The following is a 21,399-nucleotide window of genomic DNA, read 5'->3' on the forward strand; positions in this document are numbered from 1 at the left end:
ATTCACTCATGATGAAAACTGACGTTCGCAGCGGCTTGTTACAACCTCTCTTCTCGACGTCCACGAGCGCACTGCGAGCGCCCTTTGATTCGCAGCAAAAACCGACAATCATCGGCTCGCTGTGAGCCGATCGTGTTGCGTTCGTTTCAGGCTCGCGAACCAAGTACCCACTATGTTTTTGGTTACATTAACGGTTACGGTTACATGCAACGTACAGGTTCGGAAATGAGTACGTTGTAAACATTGGTTCATTGCGAGCAGCAACGCGAACCGCTCGCAGGAGGTTCACAAACCACGTACACACTATGTTTTTAGTTACAGTAACGGTTACGGTTACCAGGCCCCGTAACCGAATGGCATTTCTCCGACGCCAAACGAAAGCGATACGCCGCTGGCTCTGTCGCGCCAATACGCAAGCGCGATAGAGATAGATATCTACTAGCGCTTCGTTTCGTGAGCGTTTCGTGAGCGATTGTGCCATTCGGCTAGCCACCCTGTAACGTTACAGGTTCGGAAATGAGTACATTGAGTACGTTGTAAACATCGGCTCGCTGCGAGCAGCAACGCGTACCGCTCGCAGAAGGTTCGCGAACCACGTACACACGGCCATTTGTCTTAATAAAGAACATGCATTCCTAAACCATACACTTTAAAAATATATAGAAAATGGAGAGACGAATCATTTTGGCGCGAAATCATGGATTAAGGTTAGGTAGGAGCTACATATATGTATGTAGTATGCATTAAAAAAATCTAGTTTACCTATAACTCCATACTTATTGCTTTGCAAAAAAGCAAAGGATTCAAAAGGATGACTAAATAAACCAATTTTCAAGAAGATCATTTTTAATTTTTAACAAAAATAAATTATGTTTATTTAATAATACTAATTAGCTCATCCATTAAACTACTATTGTGCGCTCTGAGAAATACCTGCTTAGATGCTAAAGGATTATTATTTATTATATTCCGTAACTCGACATAATTTATTCATTTCTCTGATTAAACGCTATTTTACTCATCTCGGTATAGCCTAATTAAATTTAGGCAATGAGGGCATTAGTCTAGCTAATATGGCAATATTGTTGATTTGATTTTGAAAGGTAGAAAACTATTTTTAAGTGAAAATTTCAAATAGGACTCCCAACTGACAGCGTTCATCGTTTAACGCTCAGTGTTGCCAACTCGAATACTGAAAATATACTTCTTCTCATTACGAAGTTTCACTTCTTTCGCACTCCACGCACCAATTTTTTTGTTTAATCTTAGTATGCCGGGTGTCCATGCAGCACCCATCTCAGCAGCAGTAGGATCACAAACACCATGGCAAAGAAGGACACCATGACCCGTAACATCTTCTCGGACCGTTGGTCTCGTTCGCTGGCTCGCAGTCGCTCCACCAATCCGTTCTGAAATAAACAAAAAAAAATAGCACTATAGGTTTTAAATCTTTGTATGCTGTTAGGTTTAGTCGTCAGCGGGACATTTTGAGCATTGTAACGTTTTAGTTCTCTTTAGTACCTTCGCCACTTGTCCTGAAATGAAAGTGTGTGAAGCGAAAGTGTGTGAAGTTTGTCAGGATCGTAGTAAATGGAAATCCGTGATCTCTGCCTACCCCTCTGGGAAACAGGCATGATTATATGTATGCACTACATATTTAGTATCTACATATGAGAAAGTACATCATCCCCCTTTCGCCTCGTGGGGGTGGTAGAAGTCGGCTGTGGGATATTTCCATTGTGGTGTATGTAGGAAATGGCCTAGATAAAACTGTCACTGCGATATCACAATTTTGTTTCCTATATTGTATTCAACCCTATGCTAAGAGCGGCACTGAAGCTTCAGCAACTTCATGTGCTTTACCTACCCTTTTTGGTAACAGGGGCGTGAGTTTATGTATGTATTCGCTGTCACACAAGAAAAATATCCTGCTTGCAATAATAACCTAGAACTAAATTGGTACTGTACTTTAAATACAACACATGAACACGTGTTCCGATGAATACGGTAATCTCGGATTAGTCCTCATTCCAATTTGGCAAAGTCGGACTTTGGCAAGTAAACAACAATAAACATGCGTTGAATCTATCAAACAATTTGGGCCAGGCTCCAGAATATTAAGGTCGAAGGTAAAATTTAAGGTCAATGCGCTACACAAAATTACCGCTTCCCGGGTTCGTCGAAGAGAAAAATAGTATACACGTCTTGGAGCTTGGCCAGTAAATATGAAAGCCTCAGATCATATGTTTGTTGACCTCGGCTCTGCCTCGGCCGTCAATAACCTACATCTGATCTGAGACGTTTCTTACTTTACTTTCAGGTGCCGTAGCCGAATGGCATTTCTGCGACGCGAAACGAAAACGAAACGCCACGAAAGGTAGCCTGGCTCTGTCGCGCCAATACGCACAAGAGATAGAGATAGATATCTACGAGCGTTTCGTTTCGTGAGCGTTTGTGCCATTCGGCTACGTACCCAGGTATGTAATTTACTATTAATAGAGGCGGCGGGTGAAAATTTCTGCTAGGCAACACTGAGCAAAAGAAACCTTTCTTTACATTAGCATAAATTAAATATAACAAGATCATACCATCCCATACATTAAAATGCGACCGCCTAAGACCGCGCTTACACTCCACCACACATAGATGGCGACACAAAAAAATGTCTTGTAGCTTTCGATTATACTTGTAGATGGTGTTAAGTGTCACTTTTGACATAGATTTACGGCTCGGAATTGACACTTAATGCCAATCTACAAATAATCGGTGGCAACAAGGCATTTTTTGTGGCGCCATCTATGTGTGGTGGAGTGTAAGCGCGTTCGTAGGCGGTCGCATTTTAATGTATGGGATGGTATGATCTTTGTTATATTTAATTTATGACATTAGGTACTTTACTAGTAATCAATTTTAGGCAAGCCGGTGGGAATCAGCTTACAAGTATGGATCAGCCGCTGCTGGTACCTAGTCATGAAAATAGTCTGAAGGTGATCTGGTCTGAATTACACTTGAAACTCCGCGAGCGATCATTAAGAACATAAACGAGTCTTTGTTTCATAATTCTTTTGAATGTTACTTCAATATAAAAGTACGTTTTAAAAACTTTTTACATTACTAAATGCTGTAGTAAACATAAAATGTAAAATAAATAAGTACATATCTATAGCGAATAGTTTAGGAGTGACTTTTCAAAAGGGCTTATAATTCCACTTTTTTTGGGAAATCGAGAAAAACATAATTCCACGGTATTTATTTTGAAATTAATGTTTAATTTGCAAAATTGTAATATTGTATGTTGACGTTAATGCTATGATTACATCAAACGTAACATGTGTACCTAAATAAATATTTAATTACCATATGTTTTTGAGAATTAAGCACTTTTGATGCGAACTTTTGGGAATTAAGCCCTTTTGTTGTGGCCTTGTAGCGTAAATGTTATTATTTTAAAATAGTTTTATTTTATTTTTGTATTAAGTTAGTTGATAACAATGTTGTTGTACTACATACATTGGTTTATCCACATAAATAATCATTACACATTCTTCAAAATTTGTTCTAAACTTTGGTGTTACTCTTTTTTTTAAAGATCAAGGCGACTTTTTGAGCTTTAATCTCAAAAAAACACGTAATTTTCTATACTAAGAAAAACTGCATTCATAGTTTAAAAAAGGAAAAAAGCCAAAAGTCAAAAGCCAAAAGTCGGGCCAAATATAAATGTAAGTGTTTACGCGATTAAGTCCCGTTTTGTTCTAAAATTAGGAAAAAAGCCCTTTTGAAAAGACACTCCTCAGTTATACGAGTACATACGAGTCACTCGAAATAAAAACATTATTTTTCCCCTCACTAGCTCGGAAACACGTGTTTTGTCCTTTAATACCAGCGGGTAAAAACGCATTTTATCCACTAGTGGGTAAAGTAATTTGACCTTGAATAAAGTCAAATTAAATGCTTTAAAATGGATAAAAGTAGGTGAATCTAGTAATAAAGATGATTTACCACCTGTGGAACTACTGGAAGCAGTGATAAACACATTTTTGCGTTGTAGTTTCCTCGCTATAGTGAGGGGAAAAGTTTTGTGTTACACTCGGGTGCAAATGTATTTTACTTCTCGTGTGTTAAAAAACTCGCAAGTTCAGGATTCTATTCTCGAACCACTCGCTTCGCTCGTGGTTCAACTATAGAATCCTTTCACTTGCTCGTTTTTCAATTCCACACTCGGCGTTAAAATACAACTTTGCCCCCTTGTATAACAAATAACTATAATATCAATGTTCAAAACGCAGATGATTTCAATGTTACATTCAGAGATGAATATGAGGACTACGGTTGTCTGGAGACTAACTGCTTTATTAATAAAGAATGCCTAAACAAGAAATAAAGTAATTTTAAACCTAGGTTTGTATTATTGTCTTTCACAGTCTGTCGCAAGTCGCAAATATCGAAAATCGATAATTCGTTTATGCCATGTTATTACTCTTGTATCGAGTGATGGCAAAATATAAATGAAGAAATTAGTTCGCGGTTTTATGAGGGTTACTAAGTTCGTGGTTTTATACTAGATGATTTGCATATTCAGTTTTACCCATCCACCATTAGCAGCTATCCAGGATCCAGTGTCTTCGTGTAGAAGGTCAGCGACGGCTGCGGCCGGCGCTGCAACTAATTCTAAAGCTGGCTCCCCGTCTGCCGCTTCAGCTGCCTCGCGGGATAGTGCCCCGCAAATACAGAATACTGCTGCTATCTGCAAAAAATACATGAACTTCACAATTATGTGAAAACCTGCACCAAAACGTAGCATGGTGCAAAGCACTCGCGTTTTCTGCGGCGCAACATGTCGGATAGTGTCTGGGGTGTTCAAGTTAGACATGCTCCAGGGAAGTTTGCAAGGACCATAGCCTATAAAGGGAAATAGCTTGACTGTCGCTTTAAAATTTAGGTAACTTAGACCTAGTGATGTTAAGGTGACCACAATACACAATCATGAAAGACGTGTCGAGTTTTGATTTTTTTTTTTATTCTTTATTTCAGGCTTTATCGTTTCATGAAGATGTCGCCAAGTTTTGATATTTAGTGGAGGTTTGTTATACGTTAAGAGGATACGGTAGCGAAAATGCTAAAATGGAAAGGAGCCCCCCCCCCCCCCTTTCAACTTAAGAATTTTAGTTAAATATACAAGTGTTATTAACTAGATTTATCGAAAAAAAATTGTCCATTAAGAACAACTCAGTCAAAAGATATTTCAAAAAAATCTTTAAAATCGAGGTTCCGCTCTCGACTCTTTCCTCCTTCAAAACGTAAGCAATCGGAACGAAATTTGAGAATCTGAATAACAATGAAATAATCTATGTCGGACTTTAGCTTTTTTGGTTAATTGTTACCAATCTTGAGTATCACACCTTTTTTTGCGCCACAATGAAAAAGGCCGTTTTTGGAAATTTTTGATTGGCTCTATACTCCAAACGCTAGTTTAAGTCCAAAAAAACTACGACAGGTACGTCAATGTCACTTAGCCGTCAAAGCTGTCAATGTCACTTATGTCACTATCAAAATACTATTCGGACTTCCGGTTGGGACGCCATCTTAGCGGTTTCGTGTCGTGAATAATTTATTTTTCTTTTACTCATTAATGTTGTTTAAAGTGTAATATTGATAGCTTATTATGCAGTAAACTAATGGTGTAGTGAGAAGCTGATGAAGAATTGTTCTCGAAACGCGTTTAGCCTCTTTTTTGTCGTAAACGGCCGGTAGTCCACGTGCTCTTGTAAAATCTAGCTATCAATTTACAAGTGCTAAGTCACCGTACAATGTCGTACTTACTGTACAAAAATTACTAATATTAGCTCATATCACCTTGACACTGGCGAAATAGTCCCAATGGACTGAAGCCATTTAATTTTAAAAACTGAACTAAAATACTATTCAGAATTCGTCAACCTTTTAAATAAATACATTCTTTATAGCATATAAGAAATCCAAAATACAAAATTATACGTATGATCAAATTCGCGACTGGTGATGCAGGTGATGTTGGTGATGCGTGGTTGATGTTTTTTTTTTCCCGTGTTGTGTGTGTGTTTTTTTTTTGTTTGAAAACTTATGTATAATTAAGGTATAATTAGTGGCAACGTCAGCCACAAATTATGAATCTTGGTCATTGGTATTTAGATTAGGGGTATTTGTGACAATGCCTAACTCCTTCATGCACGTTTCCAATAATTAACTTACACCTAAGATAATGAATAAATAAATCACAAATTTATGCACTAAATGCAATTTCTGCACATGTGTATTAAATTAGTCACACGATATCTCAACAGGAAACAAAAATTTAACAAAAAACAAATACTCAACAAGACAGAAATCACCACGGAGCACAATAAAATATTCAAGAATGAATGAAAGTTGATGAAAGTGACAAACCATGGTGTCATGGCCGCCTCCGAAAAAAATTGCGGCTATGACAACCATAAAACGCGATGTACACAATTTCGTTCATAAGTCAAGTTTTTGTTCATTTTATGTATTACTGAACACTGGTTAAAAAACAATGAATTAATGCCTCAATTTAATAATCACCAGATGGCAAGTTCGTTCACCAGACATGGTTCCATACATGGTGGGTCGTTAATTATAATAAATAGCCAGTTAAAATTTAAGGAACGTAGGGATATCGTTTCCATGTCTGTTGAACGGACTATAGAACTAAGTGCTGTAGAATTGGAGCAATTTATTGTTGTCTGTGTGTATAGGCCGCCATTAAGTAATTTTGAAACTTTTGAAAAAATTATGGAATCTGTGCTACTTAAAATATCATCTTCTAGTAAAAAAATACTTATATGCGGCGACTTTAATGTAAATATCTTGGAAAATTCAACAATAAGTATCAGATTGTTGAATCTTTTCAAATCATGTAATCTCAATCATATTTTTATGGAGCCTACTAGAGTGACTGCCACTAGTGCCACCTGTATAGATAATATTTTCACTGATATTTTTCGTACTACTAAAAATGTAATTAGCAACTTAGAATCAGACCATTTAGGTCAATTGATAGTATTTGAGACATTAAGGAAAAATACTTTGAGAAAACAAATAACTTTTGTACCAGTAACCTCCGACCGCGTGGAACGAATGAAGCAAAGTTTGGTTCAGGCGCTACCCTCCCTGTCTTCCGATATGAGTCCTAATAGTATGTATAATTCATTCTTTCACACTTTTCTGCAACATTATAATGCAATATTTACTTCAAAATCGGTCGTAGTTAGTGGTGCATCAGTTTTTAGTGAGTGGGCTACTGCAGAGTTACATCAACGAAGACGTGCATTGTATGCCTTGTATGAAGAACGGCGGTTCAATACGAGTGATGAATTTAAAGAACATGTTAAGCAATATTCGAAGAAGTTCAAGATAGATTGTCATATCGCTAAGCGAAATTATCTTAGTAATAAAATAAAAAATAGCTCTGACATTATTAAAGCAACGTGGAAAGTAATTAATGTGGAAACTGGTCGCTCGAAACACGCAGTAAAAGATATTAAACTGAATATTGATAACAAAATTATAGATTCCAATTTCGAAGTAGCAACAGAGTTCGAAAAATTTTTCACCGAGATACCAGCATTCACAACTAAGGATTTAAATTCATCACCCTTATCTGCCGTCACATTATTAGAGGAAAACGTTCCTGAGTGTTGTAGAGACCTTTATTTTGAACATGTTTGTACCTCAGATATAGTAAAGGCATTTAAATCAATTAATATCAAAAAAACTAGTGACCTCTGGGGGTCTCCGTCCATGCCGTAAAATCCTTAGTTGAGATTGTAGCGCCTGACTTAGCAGTTATATTCAACAACAGTGTTGACTGTGGCGAGTTTCCTGATCTAATGAAACATAGCAAAATAACTCCTTTATTTAAATCCGGCAGCCACTCTGACCCCACTAACTTTAGACCAATATCTGTGCTGCCAACTTTCAGTAAAATATTTGAAAAATTAGTTCTTTCTCAATTAGTACGACATTTTAACGTTAATAATTTAATGCATAATAAGCAATTTGGCTTCACACGGGGTCGCTCGACAACCGATGCTGGTGTTGAGCTAATTAAGCATATTTTCGATGCCTGGGAGGAGTCACAAGATGCTTTAGGTATCTTTTGTGATTTATCTAAGGCCTTCGACTGTGTTTGTCATGAAACATTGATCAGGAAACTACATTATTATGGAGTCAGAGGATCAGCACTAAATTTACTCAAGTCCTACTTAAATGGTAGAATACAAAGGGTAGATGTCAATGGACAGAGATCAACTGGGTCATTGGTCTCTATGGGTGTACCACAGGGATCAATATTGGGGCCTTTCCTGTTCCTTATCTACATAAATGACTTGCCATTCCTTGTAAAGACCCACCATGATATAGTATTGTTTGCAGACGACACCTCACTTATTTTCAAACTCAAACGACAGCAACAAGCTCACAGTGATGTAAACAATGCTATCTCTAAAGTAGTGAACTGGTTCAATGCTAATAATTTATTATTAAATGAAAAAAAGACTAAATGTATTAAGTTTGTCACTAATAGTAACGTAAGGAATGAGCAAACAAGTGTCGTTGTGAAGGATGAGGAATTGGAACTGGTAGATAGTACAGTTTTTCTTGGTATAACTTTAGATTCTAAACTTCAGTGGGGTCCCCATATTGTTAACCTCTCGAATAGACTTAGTTCTGCAGCTTTTGCAGTGAGCAAGATCCGTCAGTTAACAGACGTGAAAACAGCTCGATTAGTTTATTTTAGTTACTTTCACAGCATTATGTCATATGGTATTTTACTTTGGGGCAGTGCTTTAGAGATAAATACCATATTTATTCTGCAGAAGAGGGCTATTCGAGCAATATATAAAATGAACCATAGGGACTCACTTAGAGATAAATTTAAGGACATTAATATAATGACAGTGCATTGTCAATATATTTATGAGAATATTATGTATGTACATAAAAACATTTGTAATTTTAAGAAAAACTGTGATGTACATAATATAAATACTAGAAATAAACATAAACTCGCGGTGCCCTTCACACGGCTCTGTAAAATTAAAAAATCATTCATGGGTAATTGTGTTCGATTTTATAATAAACTTCCGAATCATATTACTGACTTGTCAATTAATAAATTTAAGAATCATGTAAAGCGTGTACTCATTTCCAAAGCTTATTATACAACACAAGACTACATGAATGATAAAACAACGTGGGATTAATTGTTATTCGAAATGGTTTCTTATTTTTACGTTTTTTATTATTATTATTGTTGATGAAATTAATATTGTATTTTTTGGACATTGGATTTTTCCTAGAAATATTCTAAACATGTATTATTATATATACATATACCTAATTATATATTTTTTGTTTAACGATTATTTTTATATGAAATTGTATATTATAGACTCAATATTATTATGAACAATAATTTACAACAATAAATTGCTCTGATAATTAGGTTAGATTAAGATCAGAATATATATGTAATGAACTATTCATAAGAGCTTGTAACTAGGCCTACATGAATAAAGATATTTTGAATTGAATTGAAAAGTACAGTATGAGTATATTAAAAAAATATATATCACAATGTCTGAGGTTTTCTTTACCGTAAAATAATGTACCAAACGTTATTAACACCTGAAGTGATACAAGCGCAAACCAACTTTGCAACCAAAACTCATAGAAAATATTTTTTTATATTCGGACGTCCTAGTATTTATGTAAATAAGTAAATACTTTTAATTATTTAAATCAAAGGTTTGAAATTATTAATAAATAAATTGTCTTTGCGTGTGCTTTTATAAAAAGAGATTATACTATTCTACAAACATTTTCTTGCAGTGGCAACATCGTAGTAGATTTTTTGGACTTGAATTAGCATTTGGACTTGAATTAGTTCTTTAAAAAACAGAATATCAAAAAAATCAAAACGGTCCGACATAGATAAAAAAAAATAACAATCTGTGTTGAAAAAATTATTGATCTATCTTCAAAAACCAGGGAGGAAATAGTCGAGAGCGTTTGTATGGAGAATTGACCCCTACCGTATCGTCTTAATTGCATGTTTAAAATACGCAAGTAAGTATAACGGCTTAGCACTGATTGACTAGCACGTTATCTATTCGCGGATTAGCAAAATACATTTCTAGATTTCTTTCAACAGTGACTGTTGTAAAATTTACCTTCGACCATGTGATGTTATCCCTCGTGATCCGGCGTGCAAGTGCCAAAGCCAGCTCCGCTAAAGCAGTGTCAGAGCGGAGCATAGCACATGGGGCTCGCGTGGCCTGCCGCGCTACATGACGGAAGGCATCAGGCCTCTTGCGCTCCAGAGCGGCGCACAGAGCCCGCAGGCCTGCCAGCACGCCGGTCTCCGCGTTGCAATTTGCCTCCTCGCCGCATTCAGTTTCAAGCATTCGTTGCAAGCGCTTCACTACGATTTGCTGTGGGAAATAATTAGGGTGTTTTAAAATCCATTTTTAACCCCCGACGCAAGCACGACGGCGTGGTATAAGTTTGACTTGTCTGTCTGTCTGTCTGCGTGTGTGTCTGTCTGTAGCATCGTAGCTCCCGAACGGATGAAGTGATTAGATTTTTTTGTTTGAAAGCTGAGTTAGTCGGGAGTGTTCTTAGCCATGTTTCATGAAAATCGGTCCACTAAGTCGGGGTTTTTTTTCAAAATTTTAATTAAATACTACCTGAGCACATTTTAAATTGAGTCGATCCTAAATTCATACCAATGGTTTCGCGATATTATATTTGCGAACATTATTACATCGACATTGAGTCAAAAAAGGTGAGTGGCGTGGGTAACAATTTGAGGCGAAGATCCTAAATTCATACCAATGGTTTCGCCATATCTCGATTTGCGATTTTTGCAATGAACATTATTATCGACATTTTTCAGGGTAAAATAACGAACTTTTATGGGCTGTTACGAATAACAAAGTAGAAAAAATAACGAACGGGCTGTTACAAATATCGCCATTGTTTTGTTTGGGACGAAGCATTTTGCTGATTTGCATTTGTCGCTACTAATGGAGCCTGCGTTAGCGACTTTACAAATTGTTTTAGGATCTTTAAAATTGTAAGATGTAATTGGAATTTTTCAACTGGATTTGTGCATATTTCATTTTGTTTATCATTTTTAAATATAAATAAAAACTTTCAAATGTAGGTACTTACTTTATAAACCATTTTATTTTTGGCTGAGCCTAACCTACTCAGGAGAGACAAGTTCACTAGATGCGTACATATGTATGTGTTATGCTCACCTAACCTACGAGTATTATAGAACTTCTAACCCAACTTGTCTTTTACAAGTCTAAAGTTATTTTAGTTGTTTTTATTTTTTAGTTTTTGTATCAGTTTGTATTTTTTTTTCACGATGTTTAATTTTTAAATTTAAAATAACTTTTTAATTTTGTTGAATCCATATCATTTATTGTAATGTAAAATTGTAATGTTGACATGACATATACCTATTAGTATTATTTATAGTTTTGTGTAATATTTTTGTGACTTTTCGAGATATGTGTGTCAGATAATTTGTTAGTTCAATAAAATTATGTAAGTTATTAGCACGTAAGGTCTATCTGTAAGTGCTGATATGTAAAATAAAGAAATATAAATATAACATGTAAAAGTGCCCCTGTGGCCTATTTACTGAATAAATTTGATTTTAGACGTTCCATTAGTTACCCCACTAGTACCTATACCCATAATACCCCACAATGCGAAATTCTTTAAAATCTGTAAAATACTCCCAGTTATCAGGCCTGTCCCACTCGCGAGTGTAGGCATCGAAATGTGAGTACCAAGACATCTTAGGTTTTTTCGAGCTAAAGTAGAGCAATATAAAAAGGTAGTATTTAAATTAAGACAAGAGACAACCTTGATATCGTCAGAAAAGTTATGCGATAGAAAGAGAGCGCACTTCTGCGTGAATATAATTGTAGGCATTTAGCGTTGCGCGGTCGGAATTTTAACTTAAAAGTATCGTAGCATGAATCGTTATTTCTTTAAACGGGTTTTCGGAGAGGGCTTTCTGTACTTGTACTAATATGTATTCTGTGCAGTTATTATAAAACAGAACTATATCTATTAGCTATAAATTGTATAACCATAGTGCTCAGCTTTTTTATCTCTTGTTTTTTATCCTAGCTCGAAAGGGCTCGTGATTTTGAGTAGGAAAAAAAACATAAAATTTATCTATCTGCTTTTTTTTCTGTAACTCACAAACACGAGGGTGAATTTTTCAGCGTGATTTTTTTGTGGCGGAGCTGATAATCATTGTGTGGGTTAATTGTTTCCAGGTTTTTATTTTTTTTATGAAAACCAATCCTAAAATACTACCTTCGGCAACATTGCAAATTGTTACAAGTGTTATGTTTATTTATTTAAAAATGGATGGTGATAAGCAATAATGTGTCAACCCACACGCCAACCATTTTGAGAAAATGGCGTCTAAAGATTTTTTCTCATTTTTTTGTGTTTCTCTTAAAAAAAATTGTTTTATATATAGATTGTTGTGTTTTTCAGCTATAATACGTTCAGTAGTAGTGATTATTGTAGCTTAATTTCAAAACAAACTTCAATTTGACGAAATAATGCCCTTTTCTTTTATTGCGAATTGTTCGACGACGTCAAACTTTTTCAAGACTGTGTTATGAATTTATGATACTTAACCCACTTTTGCTAATTGTTTAAAAATATCTATGAGTCTTAAATAAACATGTTAAAGCACATAAATTGTTATTGTAAAATACTCTAACTATGCATATTTTTAACTTTATAAGTGTTAAGTAACATATCAGTCATGGTCACTTATGTTATTAGGTATAAATAATAAAATAATAATAAATATTATAGGACATTCTTACACAGATTGACTGAGACCCACGGTAAGCTCAAGAAGGCTTGTGTTGTGGGTACTTAGGCAACGATATATATAATATATAAATACTTATATACATAGAAAACATCCATGACTCAGGAACAAATATCTGTGCTCATCACACAAATAAATGCCCTTACCGGGATTCGAACCCGGGACCGCGGCGTAGCAGGCAGGGTCACTACCGACTGCGCCAGACCGGTCGTCATGTAGGAATCAATACATTATTTATTAATCAAACCTTTTAATGATTTTTCTACTCCCGAACTGTTATTCGTCATTTACAGGATTGTGCGTATCGAAAAAACTGAAAACGCATTGTTTGGTTCTGTAATCATGGCAACGCATTGCATTAACGATACTGCGTGCGTGCGCGGGAAGGCTTTGGGCAGCTGAGCTGACAGTGCAAACCTTTGCAATACAGGAAACAGTGTGAATTTTGCGAGAATTATTTAAAAAAACTATTAAAAACTAAGTGCATGGTCGTTGTAAAAGTATTGTATGCAATGGTGTTTAACTGACTCCAAAATACTCGTGGAAAGTACGCCACTCATATTTCTTGACCTCCTTTAAACGCCTGTTGAATAAAATACTATAAATTAACTATTAGAGTAATGATTATTTCTAGACACATATTTAAATTATCTGTGCTTTTTCAACAAAAAATCGTTACAAAAACCAAATAATCATCTTTAAAAAAAACAAACTACTTATCTAAAATATATAACAAAATATTTTTTTACGCTAAGAAATAGACTAAGTCATTTAAATTATGAATAACTCATGACTTGTACAAGAACAAAACATAAAATATCTTTAACAAAATAATAAACTACCATTCAGTAAGTATTCAAAAATCAAACAATATTTTTATGCATACATTAACACGTCTTAATGTAATTAGTAATTATAAAAAAATAGTAGCTTATATTAGATTTTTATATAAACACGTACTTGTAAAAAATGTTTGCAAATTATAATAACGAATATGTATATTCATGACTTAAAGTGTTCAATTTCGTACTGAATTTACCATTCATGTGCAAAAATATACTAATGGACTAAGTCATAACTTATTCAAACATAAATTAATATGAACAGTTATATTTTACAATATAGTGTCATGGTACTTACACCAAAAACGAACAATTTATGACCCGAATATAATTTAACAATAATGACTTATGTTTTATAACACGGGTCGTAGCATAAAACAACGAATAAAATATCATTTTGCAATAATCATTCAAGTCTCATAGTGGGTAACTATGTCATTTTTTGCGTTTTGCAAGAATGAGTCAAGTGTAAAAAAATCGTTGAGTCAACCCTCATAACACATTATTGTAATTTAAATATGTCTTCTGCCAATTACTATAATAAGTTAAGGTTCTTGACACATTAATGCAAAACAGGCAACACACGATATAGGATTTGTGTTAACCTATTTTTTTACTTTTGGGATAGTAAAAATTTTCAAAATGAAAAGGTCATTTTTGCAAATAGAAGTTTAAAAATCCAGCTGTAACATGGCATTAAAATCTCATTTTTTTAGTTTTTGTGGGTTGACACATTATTGCTTATCACCATCCAAATAATTTTCCATCGAAATTCTAATTTTGGTGTAGCGTCCAGAGCCTTTTCTTAGCGGATTATTGCTATGGTAAATCCAGTAAATCTGCAGCTATAAAGAAAACTTGCCATAACTTCATTCTTTATTCTTTAAGTATATTTTAAGATGACATAAGTCAATATTATTATACAATTTGTCACTTATTCTTTACTTATAACTGAGCACCAAAAGTTGTCCGGGGGAAAGAACCAATTTTGGTGGTAAGTATTGAAATCATTTTAATGGTTAAACGAGACGCAGCAAGCCGAACAAACGTGTTGTAACATGATCATTCAGGTTCGTTCCTGCATTTAGACATGACACAAGTGTCATACCTTGCTGGATTGGTCCGCCCCACACAAAAATATCTAATTTTGATGGGTCGTAATACTTTCTCCACCAAAATTGCATTAATTTTGGTGGTGAACAAATTGAGGGCAGTAACGTTTTTGTTTCTATTTGAAAAGTATTTATTACATGTTAAAAGTTTATTATTTCCCACGGTCTACTTCCCACGGAAAAGTTCAATAAGGCTTGTGATGTTGGAACTTGAACAAAAATATATAAATACAGTATAATTATATAACTAGAAAATACCCAAGACTTGAATATAATAATATAACATTTTATGTGAGTATTAATTCGTTTGGATCCATTGGTAACCCTATCACCGGACGCCGCGCACGTGCGGCTCGTTTCTTTGTAAGAATTTTGTAGGTATTTAAAATTTAAAAAGGCGGCATTTCGTGAACATCAAAGCAGTGGGCCTTCTGTACTTGTACTATTATATATTCTGTGGTAATAATTAGTTATTTAACATCAGTAAGTAGGTACATAATTTCAACAAAAATTACAAACTAAAAAAATCCACCAAAATAAGGCAAATTTCGAGTATGTTGAAATTCACCCACGAACGTGTTTGCGGGCAAATTTGAAGAACCCCGTGTCAGTAATTACTTTGGCGACCGAACCCTATGCAAACGACTTCCGTGCTTACATAACAGTTTGCCCGGGGACACTGCCTTGTAGCAAATAAAAGTCAATTAAAAAAGTCCCTACTTAAATAAGATGTATCAAACGCTGGAAATATGAATCAACTATATTTTCACATCACCAACTGTTAAAGGCTCTCTTTGCTATTCAAAAACAGATAGCAAAATTGCATTTTATCCACAAGAGTGAAAAGTAATTTTATACAAATTTTAACCTGATGTCTTAAGCTGGCTGGTAGAATTTATCTATAAGTGATGATTTTGAATCATAAATATTGAATTAATTGATGTATTTGATTTAATTGTATGTTTTATAGGCAGTATTTTGTTCGTTTTGGTATGGTGAAAAGTTTTGTGTTTCACTCGGTAGCAAAGTTTGTTTAACCTTCGCGCCTTCAAACTCTCGCAACGCTCAAGATTCGTGCGGCTAAACAATAATTTGAGCCCTTGTAAAACAAATTTAATAATTATTTATACCTAGTGGAATATTAGAAACGAAAGCAGATTCACGTGCTCTACCAAGCCCTTTTAATAATACAGGCGTGATTTTATGTGTATAGAGAGCGATGAGAATTTGTTCATTATGTCATTTAATAATCAGAGTGGATTGTCAGACAGTTGATTAAAATTGAGGAATAATACACGTTTGCGTCATGCACGCATTCGTAATATTATAAGTACTACCATCAAGGACCACATAATACTGGGACAGACAAAGCCCATACAAAAAAGCGTACCCCAGAAATATATGGGCCTTTTAGGTTTAAAACTAGATGGGACTGTTTCGCCGCCTGGAAGTGGCCAAAATCATATTTCCTCCAAATACTTTGGCGTGTGTTTATTGTTTATGAGAACAAATGACATGCTTCTTTATTTTAATATCGCGATCTCACGTCAATACACATTTTGGTAATAGTTATTTGTTATACAAGGGGGCAAAGTTGTATTTTAACGCCGAGTGTGGAATTGAAAAACGAGCAAGTGAAAGGATTCTATAGTTGAACCACGAGCGAAGCGAGTGGTTCGAGAATAGAATCCTGAACTTGCGAGTTTATTAACACACGAGAAGTAAAATACATTTGCACCCGAGTGTAACACAAAACTTTTCCCCTCACTATAGCGAGGAAACTACAACGCAAATAATGCGTTTATCACTGCTTCCATTAGTTCCACAGGTGGTAAATCATCTTTATTACTAGATTCATCTACTTTTATCAATTTAAAAGCAGTTTATTTGACTTTATTCGAGGTCAAATTACTTTACCCACTAGTGGATAAAATGCGTTTTTACCCGCTGGTATTAAAAGACAAAACACGTGTTTCCGAGCTAGTGAGGGGAAAAATAAGTTTGTAGGCATCATCAGTGTAGTTATGGTAATATTTAATAGGTGGCGCTAAAAAATGGAGGTACGATTCTTATTTCTTAGTATGCAGATTGTGTCGTATATAAATAATCCTTGGTAATACGTTTACCGGCTTCCAAATCTCAAAAAAAGGAGGTTATCAATTCGTCTGTATGTTTTTCAATTAATGTTGTTATTCGAGATCTCCCTCATTTCTGAACTTGATTTTTAATATTATACAGATTGGTCAAATTTTTATCAAAACCAAATTCTGATGATGGGATCCTGGAGAAATCGAGGGAACTCTTCAAATCTTAACGGTATACGCGTATTGACTCTTGTATTTCCAACCATCAAATAATCAAGGATTTAGGTAAGTACATGAAAAACATTGGCATTTGATGAAGTAGAACTGCTGATAATGATAAGAATAATTATAAGGTCCTTAAAACTGTTTTATAAGATTGTGAAGAACGTCAGGCCGTCCTTTTTGCACTATTTTAAGTGCGATAGGGACGCACCGATGCGATAAAGTTTATCGAACTAGTGTGCTACGCCCGCAGCAGGACTATGATGCTTGCAATTTTATCACTTACTAGCTTTTGCCCGCGGCTTCGCTCACGTTAGAAAGAGACAAAAAGTAGCCTATGTCACTCACCATCCCTTCAACTATCTCCACTTAAAAAAAACCGGTCAAGTGCGAGTCAGACTCGCTCACCGAGGGTTCCGTACAAACTTTCAATAGTTGAATCATCAAAATGTTATTCGTAGAACTCTACAGATTTGACTAAATCCCTCAAGACTCAATTTCCCACATAACAAGTAATATTTTAATATACAATTTTATTGTTAGACAACATCCAAATAAAATCAAGACTAGTCGACTTCCATAGTTTACGACTTACGACATGTCGCACGGACGCTCCTGAACCGACCTCATTATATCAGGATAAACGCGATGTAGTAAGATCTTCTTTACATTCACTGCCAGTCAAAGGTAATCTGTAATAAGCCCCACCAGCTGGTCCTTCATAAAAAGTAAAGCTATCTTTTCTACATGTTTTTTTAGTAAAGAAAAACAAATTTTTACATAAACATTCGCAAGCATCTTTCGCCAGCCTCCCCAATAGAAGTCCGTTTTTAGGGTTCCGTCAACTAGGAACCCTTATAGTTTCGCCATATCTGTCCGTCCGGACGTCCGCGGAGAATCTCAGTGGCCGTTAACGCTAGAAAGCTGAATTTGGTACCAATATGTATATTAATCACGCCGACAAAGTGTTAAAATAAAAAGTGGCAAAAATTTTACAATACGATACAAGTGCGTAAAAAAGGAAGTTTGAAACGAGTGGCGATAAATTAAAACACGACCGAAGGAAGTGTTTTAAACCGACACGAATTACGAATTTCCTTTTCGCACGTGTGTCGTACGACGTTTTTCAGTACAGATGAGCCTCCGAAGTTTCGACCTGGCATATAATGAACCGCTTCTCTCACTAGTGCGTAAAAAAAACACCATCTGTACTGAAATACTTCGTACAATACACGTGCGAATCGTACAATATATTAGGGTACCTACCCGTAACTTGGGAAGTGATTTTTTTTTCATTTCTACCCTAACGTGTGATATATTGTTGGATAGGTATTTAAAAATAATTATAGGTTTACGCAAACAATTTTTTGATATTGTTAATAGTTTCGGAAATAATCGCTCCAAAAGTAAAAAACCGGCCAAGTGCGAGTCGGACTCGCCCACCGAGGGTTCCGTACCTACAAAACTTTTACGTTACTCACATAATTCTAAAGACTGGGCTAGGCTAGAAGTATAGGTTCTCTAATGAGCATAATTGTGTTTAGCGCCACCTCTCGACGAATTCGCGAACTAATTAGCACAGCTTGCGTGAGGTCTTTTATAATGTTATAGTACCTAGGTACTTATTTCAAAAACCCTAAAAATGTCTATTGAGTTTCTGCCACAGACCACCATGTGGTTTCTGCATATTCTGCGCTGTGATAGAATTGCCATAGTAGGTATGTATATGTCGCAGTAAGATAGATAAAGCCGTTATATAGTTATAACCCTAGGGATATAGTTATATGTCGTAACATAGTTAAACGAAAGCGATTAATTGCTATCTTACTAGGAATATAACTATAATACGTTACTAGTTTAGTGATATAATTATATGACTGGATTCAGTTTAGTGAAATGATTGTAGCCAGGATTACGGCGGTGCGGCGGAGGTATTAACCCTAGGGATATAATTATATGCCGTAACATAGCTAAACGAAAGCGATTCCTTACCATCTTACTAGGGATAATATATTAGGAATAATATATTATAATTATAATACGTCTCTAGTTAAGTAATATAGTTACATTACTGGATTAAGTTCAGTAGTATAATTGTAGCAGTGTAGTGCGGGGATGCAGTGGAGACGGGGGCGGGAGCTTACCCGCTACCACAAGGCAGTCGTTCGGCATCAGTTGTCGTTCACGTCACGGTTGAGTTTTCGTGCATAATTATTTATTGAATTTTCGCCACTTTTTCTGTGATATCGTTATGTTACGGCATATAATTATATCACTAGGGTTATAACTATACCTCCGCCGCACGGCCGCACTCCTGCCTACAATCATTTCACTAAACTGAATCCAGTCATATAATTATATCACTAAACTAGTAACGTATTATAGTTATATTCCTAGTAAGATAGCAATTAATCGCTTTCGTTTAACTATGTCACGACATATAATTATATCCCTAGGGTTATAACTATATAACGGCTTTATCTATCTTACTGCGACATATATATTGTATAATAGGCATGCAATAAGAGGCAAAAAACATATTGTGCTAAAATATTTAAAATACCTACAGTCATTTTCGAAAATGTTTGCTATGGAATTTTGATTCTTATTGTACTTGAGATTGAATTCAATTTCAGTTGTTCGAAAAATTTTAGAAACACATACATACAACATACATACAATCACGCCTGTATCCCATGAAGGGGTAGGCAGAGCACATGAAACTACTCAAGTTTCAGTGCCACTCTTGGCAAATAAGGGGTTGAAAAAAACGAAAAAAACGAAACTGTGACATTAAAGTGACAGGTTGCCAGCCTCTCGCCTACGCCACAGTTTGACCCATATCCCTCTGTCGCCTTCTACGACACCCACGGGAAGAAAGGGGTGGTGAAATTCTTAACCCGTCACCACACGGTCATTTTAGAAACAAAATAAATTATATTTTATTTGTTTACATGAGAGTTAAAATTCCATTGAAACCATTATATACTTTAGAAAGTACATTCGGCGCCACGAGGCTAGATACACTGTCACCTACAAATTCGACACTCAAAAGTGTCCGATCGCTTAGTTGCAAATCGTCAGTACTTTAAAAAAACCGCCAAGAGCGTGTCGGGCACAGAACTAAATCAAGATAGAAGGAAAAAGTGTATCTACTTCGCGTGCGGAAAAGTTAAATAGCGAGCAACATTGTTCGCCGCGCAAGTCAGTCTGCTCCCGACCGCTGCCCGCGAGTGACATACAGTGAAAAATACAAAATGGGTCGGTATTCGATAATTAACTGTTCAAACACCACCAATAAAAGCAAGGGTGTTAAACAAAGTGTTTCCTATCATCGGTAAGTACCATTTGTCCTAAAATATTTTTTATTAAATAAAAAACACGATTTTCCTATTTTTATCATCAAAACATTAGCTGACGTACGGCCGTCAAACTAGTTTTCCATTGCGGCTTTAATTTGACGAGTCCGACTTGGCGTGCGTTTAAAACAAGCGATATAAAAATAGGCTATTCAATCTGTCGAGACAAAGTGAAGGTAGATTTGTTATTTTGTCCGTCGAACTCACGTCGAACTTAAGAATAGTGGTGCACCACGGAACTATATCGTCATGTATGCTGCGATTTCCTTATTCGATTTAAATCGATTTTGCGAAGCAGTGGAAATTATAATTATGTTTTTATATTGTTATGAAACTATACATATAAAGTACGAGTGAAAAGTAAATTTAACTTTAAAATAGGTTACAGTTACGATATTAACGTTGAATTTGTGGTCGGCAGAAAAACAAATACAAACATAATACGCTCTATATTTATTATGAATAAAAATAACTCTAAAAATGTGTTAATGGTTAATTATATTTATATATTACTAAAAGTTGTAACAAATAACATGAGGATAATGCTGTGAGTACATGGTCGATTTTCTTAAAAATATTACGAAATATTAACTAGTATTAATACCTACCTACTAAAATCTTTGTTCCTGGCCTTAGGCAAATTATATACCTACTAGTGAATTGTTTGTCATCACACGAATACAGGTATATACTTACTTCATTTCACAACGAAGATGAACATCCGATATTTTTAACTTCGGCGGGCATCCCGCACGCAACCTCCACAATCGATCGAATGGGTTACGCGGCGACAACGTTCCCATCACTAAAGTACACTCGTGACGTCATAGGCTCGACACAAAA

The 21,399-nt window shown here is 35.4% G+C and overlaps 1 protein-coding gene across 1 annotated transcript in view; it reads right to left on the reverse strand.

Moving 5' to 3' along the window:
• Positions 1–828: 828 nt before the first annotated feature.
• The window catches only part of LOC125226868, a 162,004-nt gene continuing 141,433 nt past the window's right edge, over positions 829–21,399 (reverse strand). The window contains exons 4-6 of the mRNA XM_048131022.1: positions 10,230–10,490; positions 4,586–4,744; positions 829–1,409 (exon numbers count right to left, since the gene is read on the reverse strand). Coding sequence (XP_047986979.1) covers positions 1,266–1,409; positions 4,586–4,744; positions 10,230–10,490 — 564 coding nt within the window. The 3' untranslated portion in view covers positions 829–1,265. The remainder of the gene's footprint in view (positions 1,410–4,585; positions 4,745–10,229; positions 10,491–21,399) is intronic.

Source organism: Leguminivora glycinivorella, chromosome 6 (assembly GCF_023078275.1).
Source record: "Leguminivora glycinivorella isolate SPB_JAAS2020 chromosome 6, LegGlyc_1.1, whole genome shotgun sequence".
Classification (NCBI taxonomy): domain Eukaryota; kingdom Metazoa; phylum Arthropoda; class Insecta; order Lepidoptera; family Tortricidae; genus Leguminivora; species Leguminivora glycinivorella.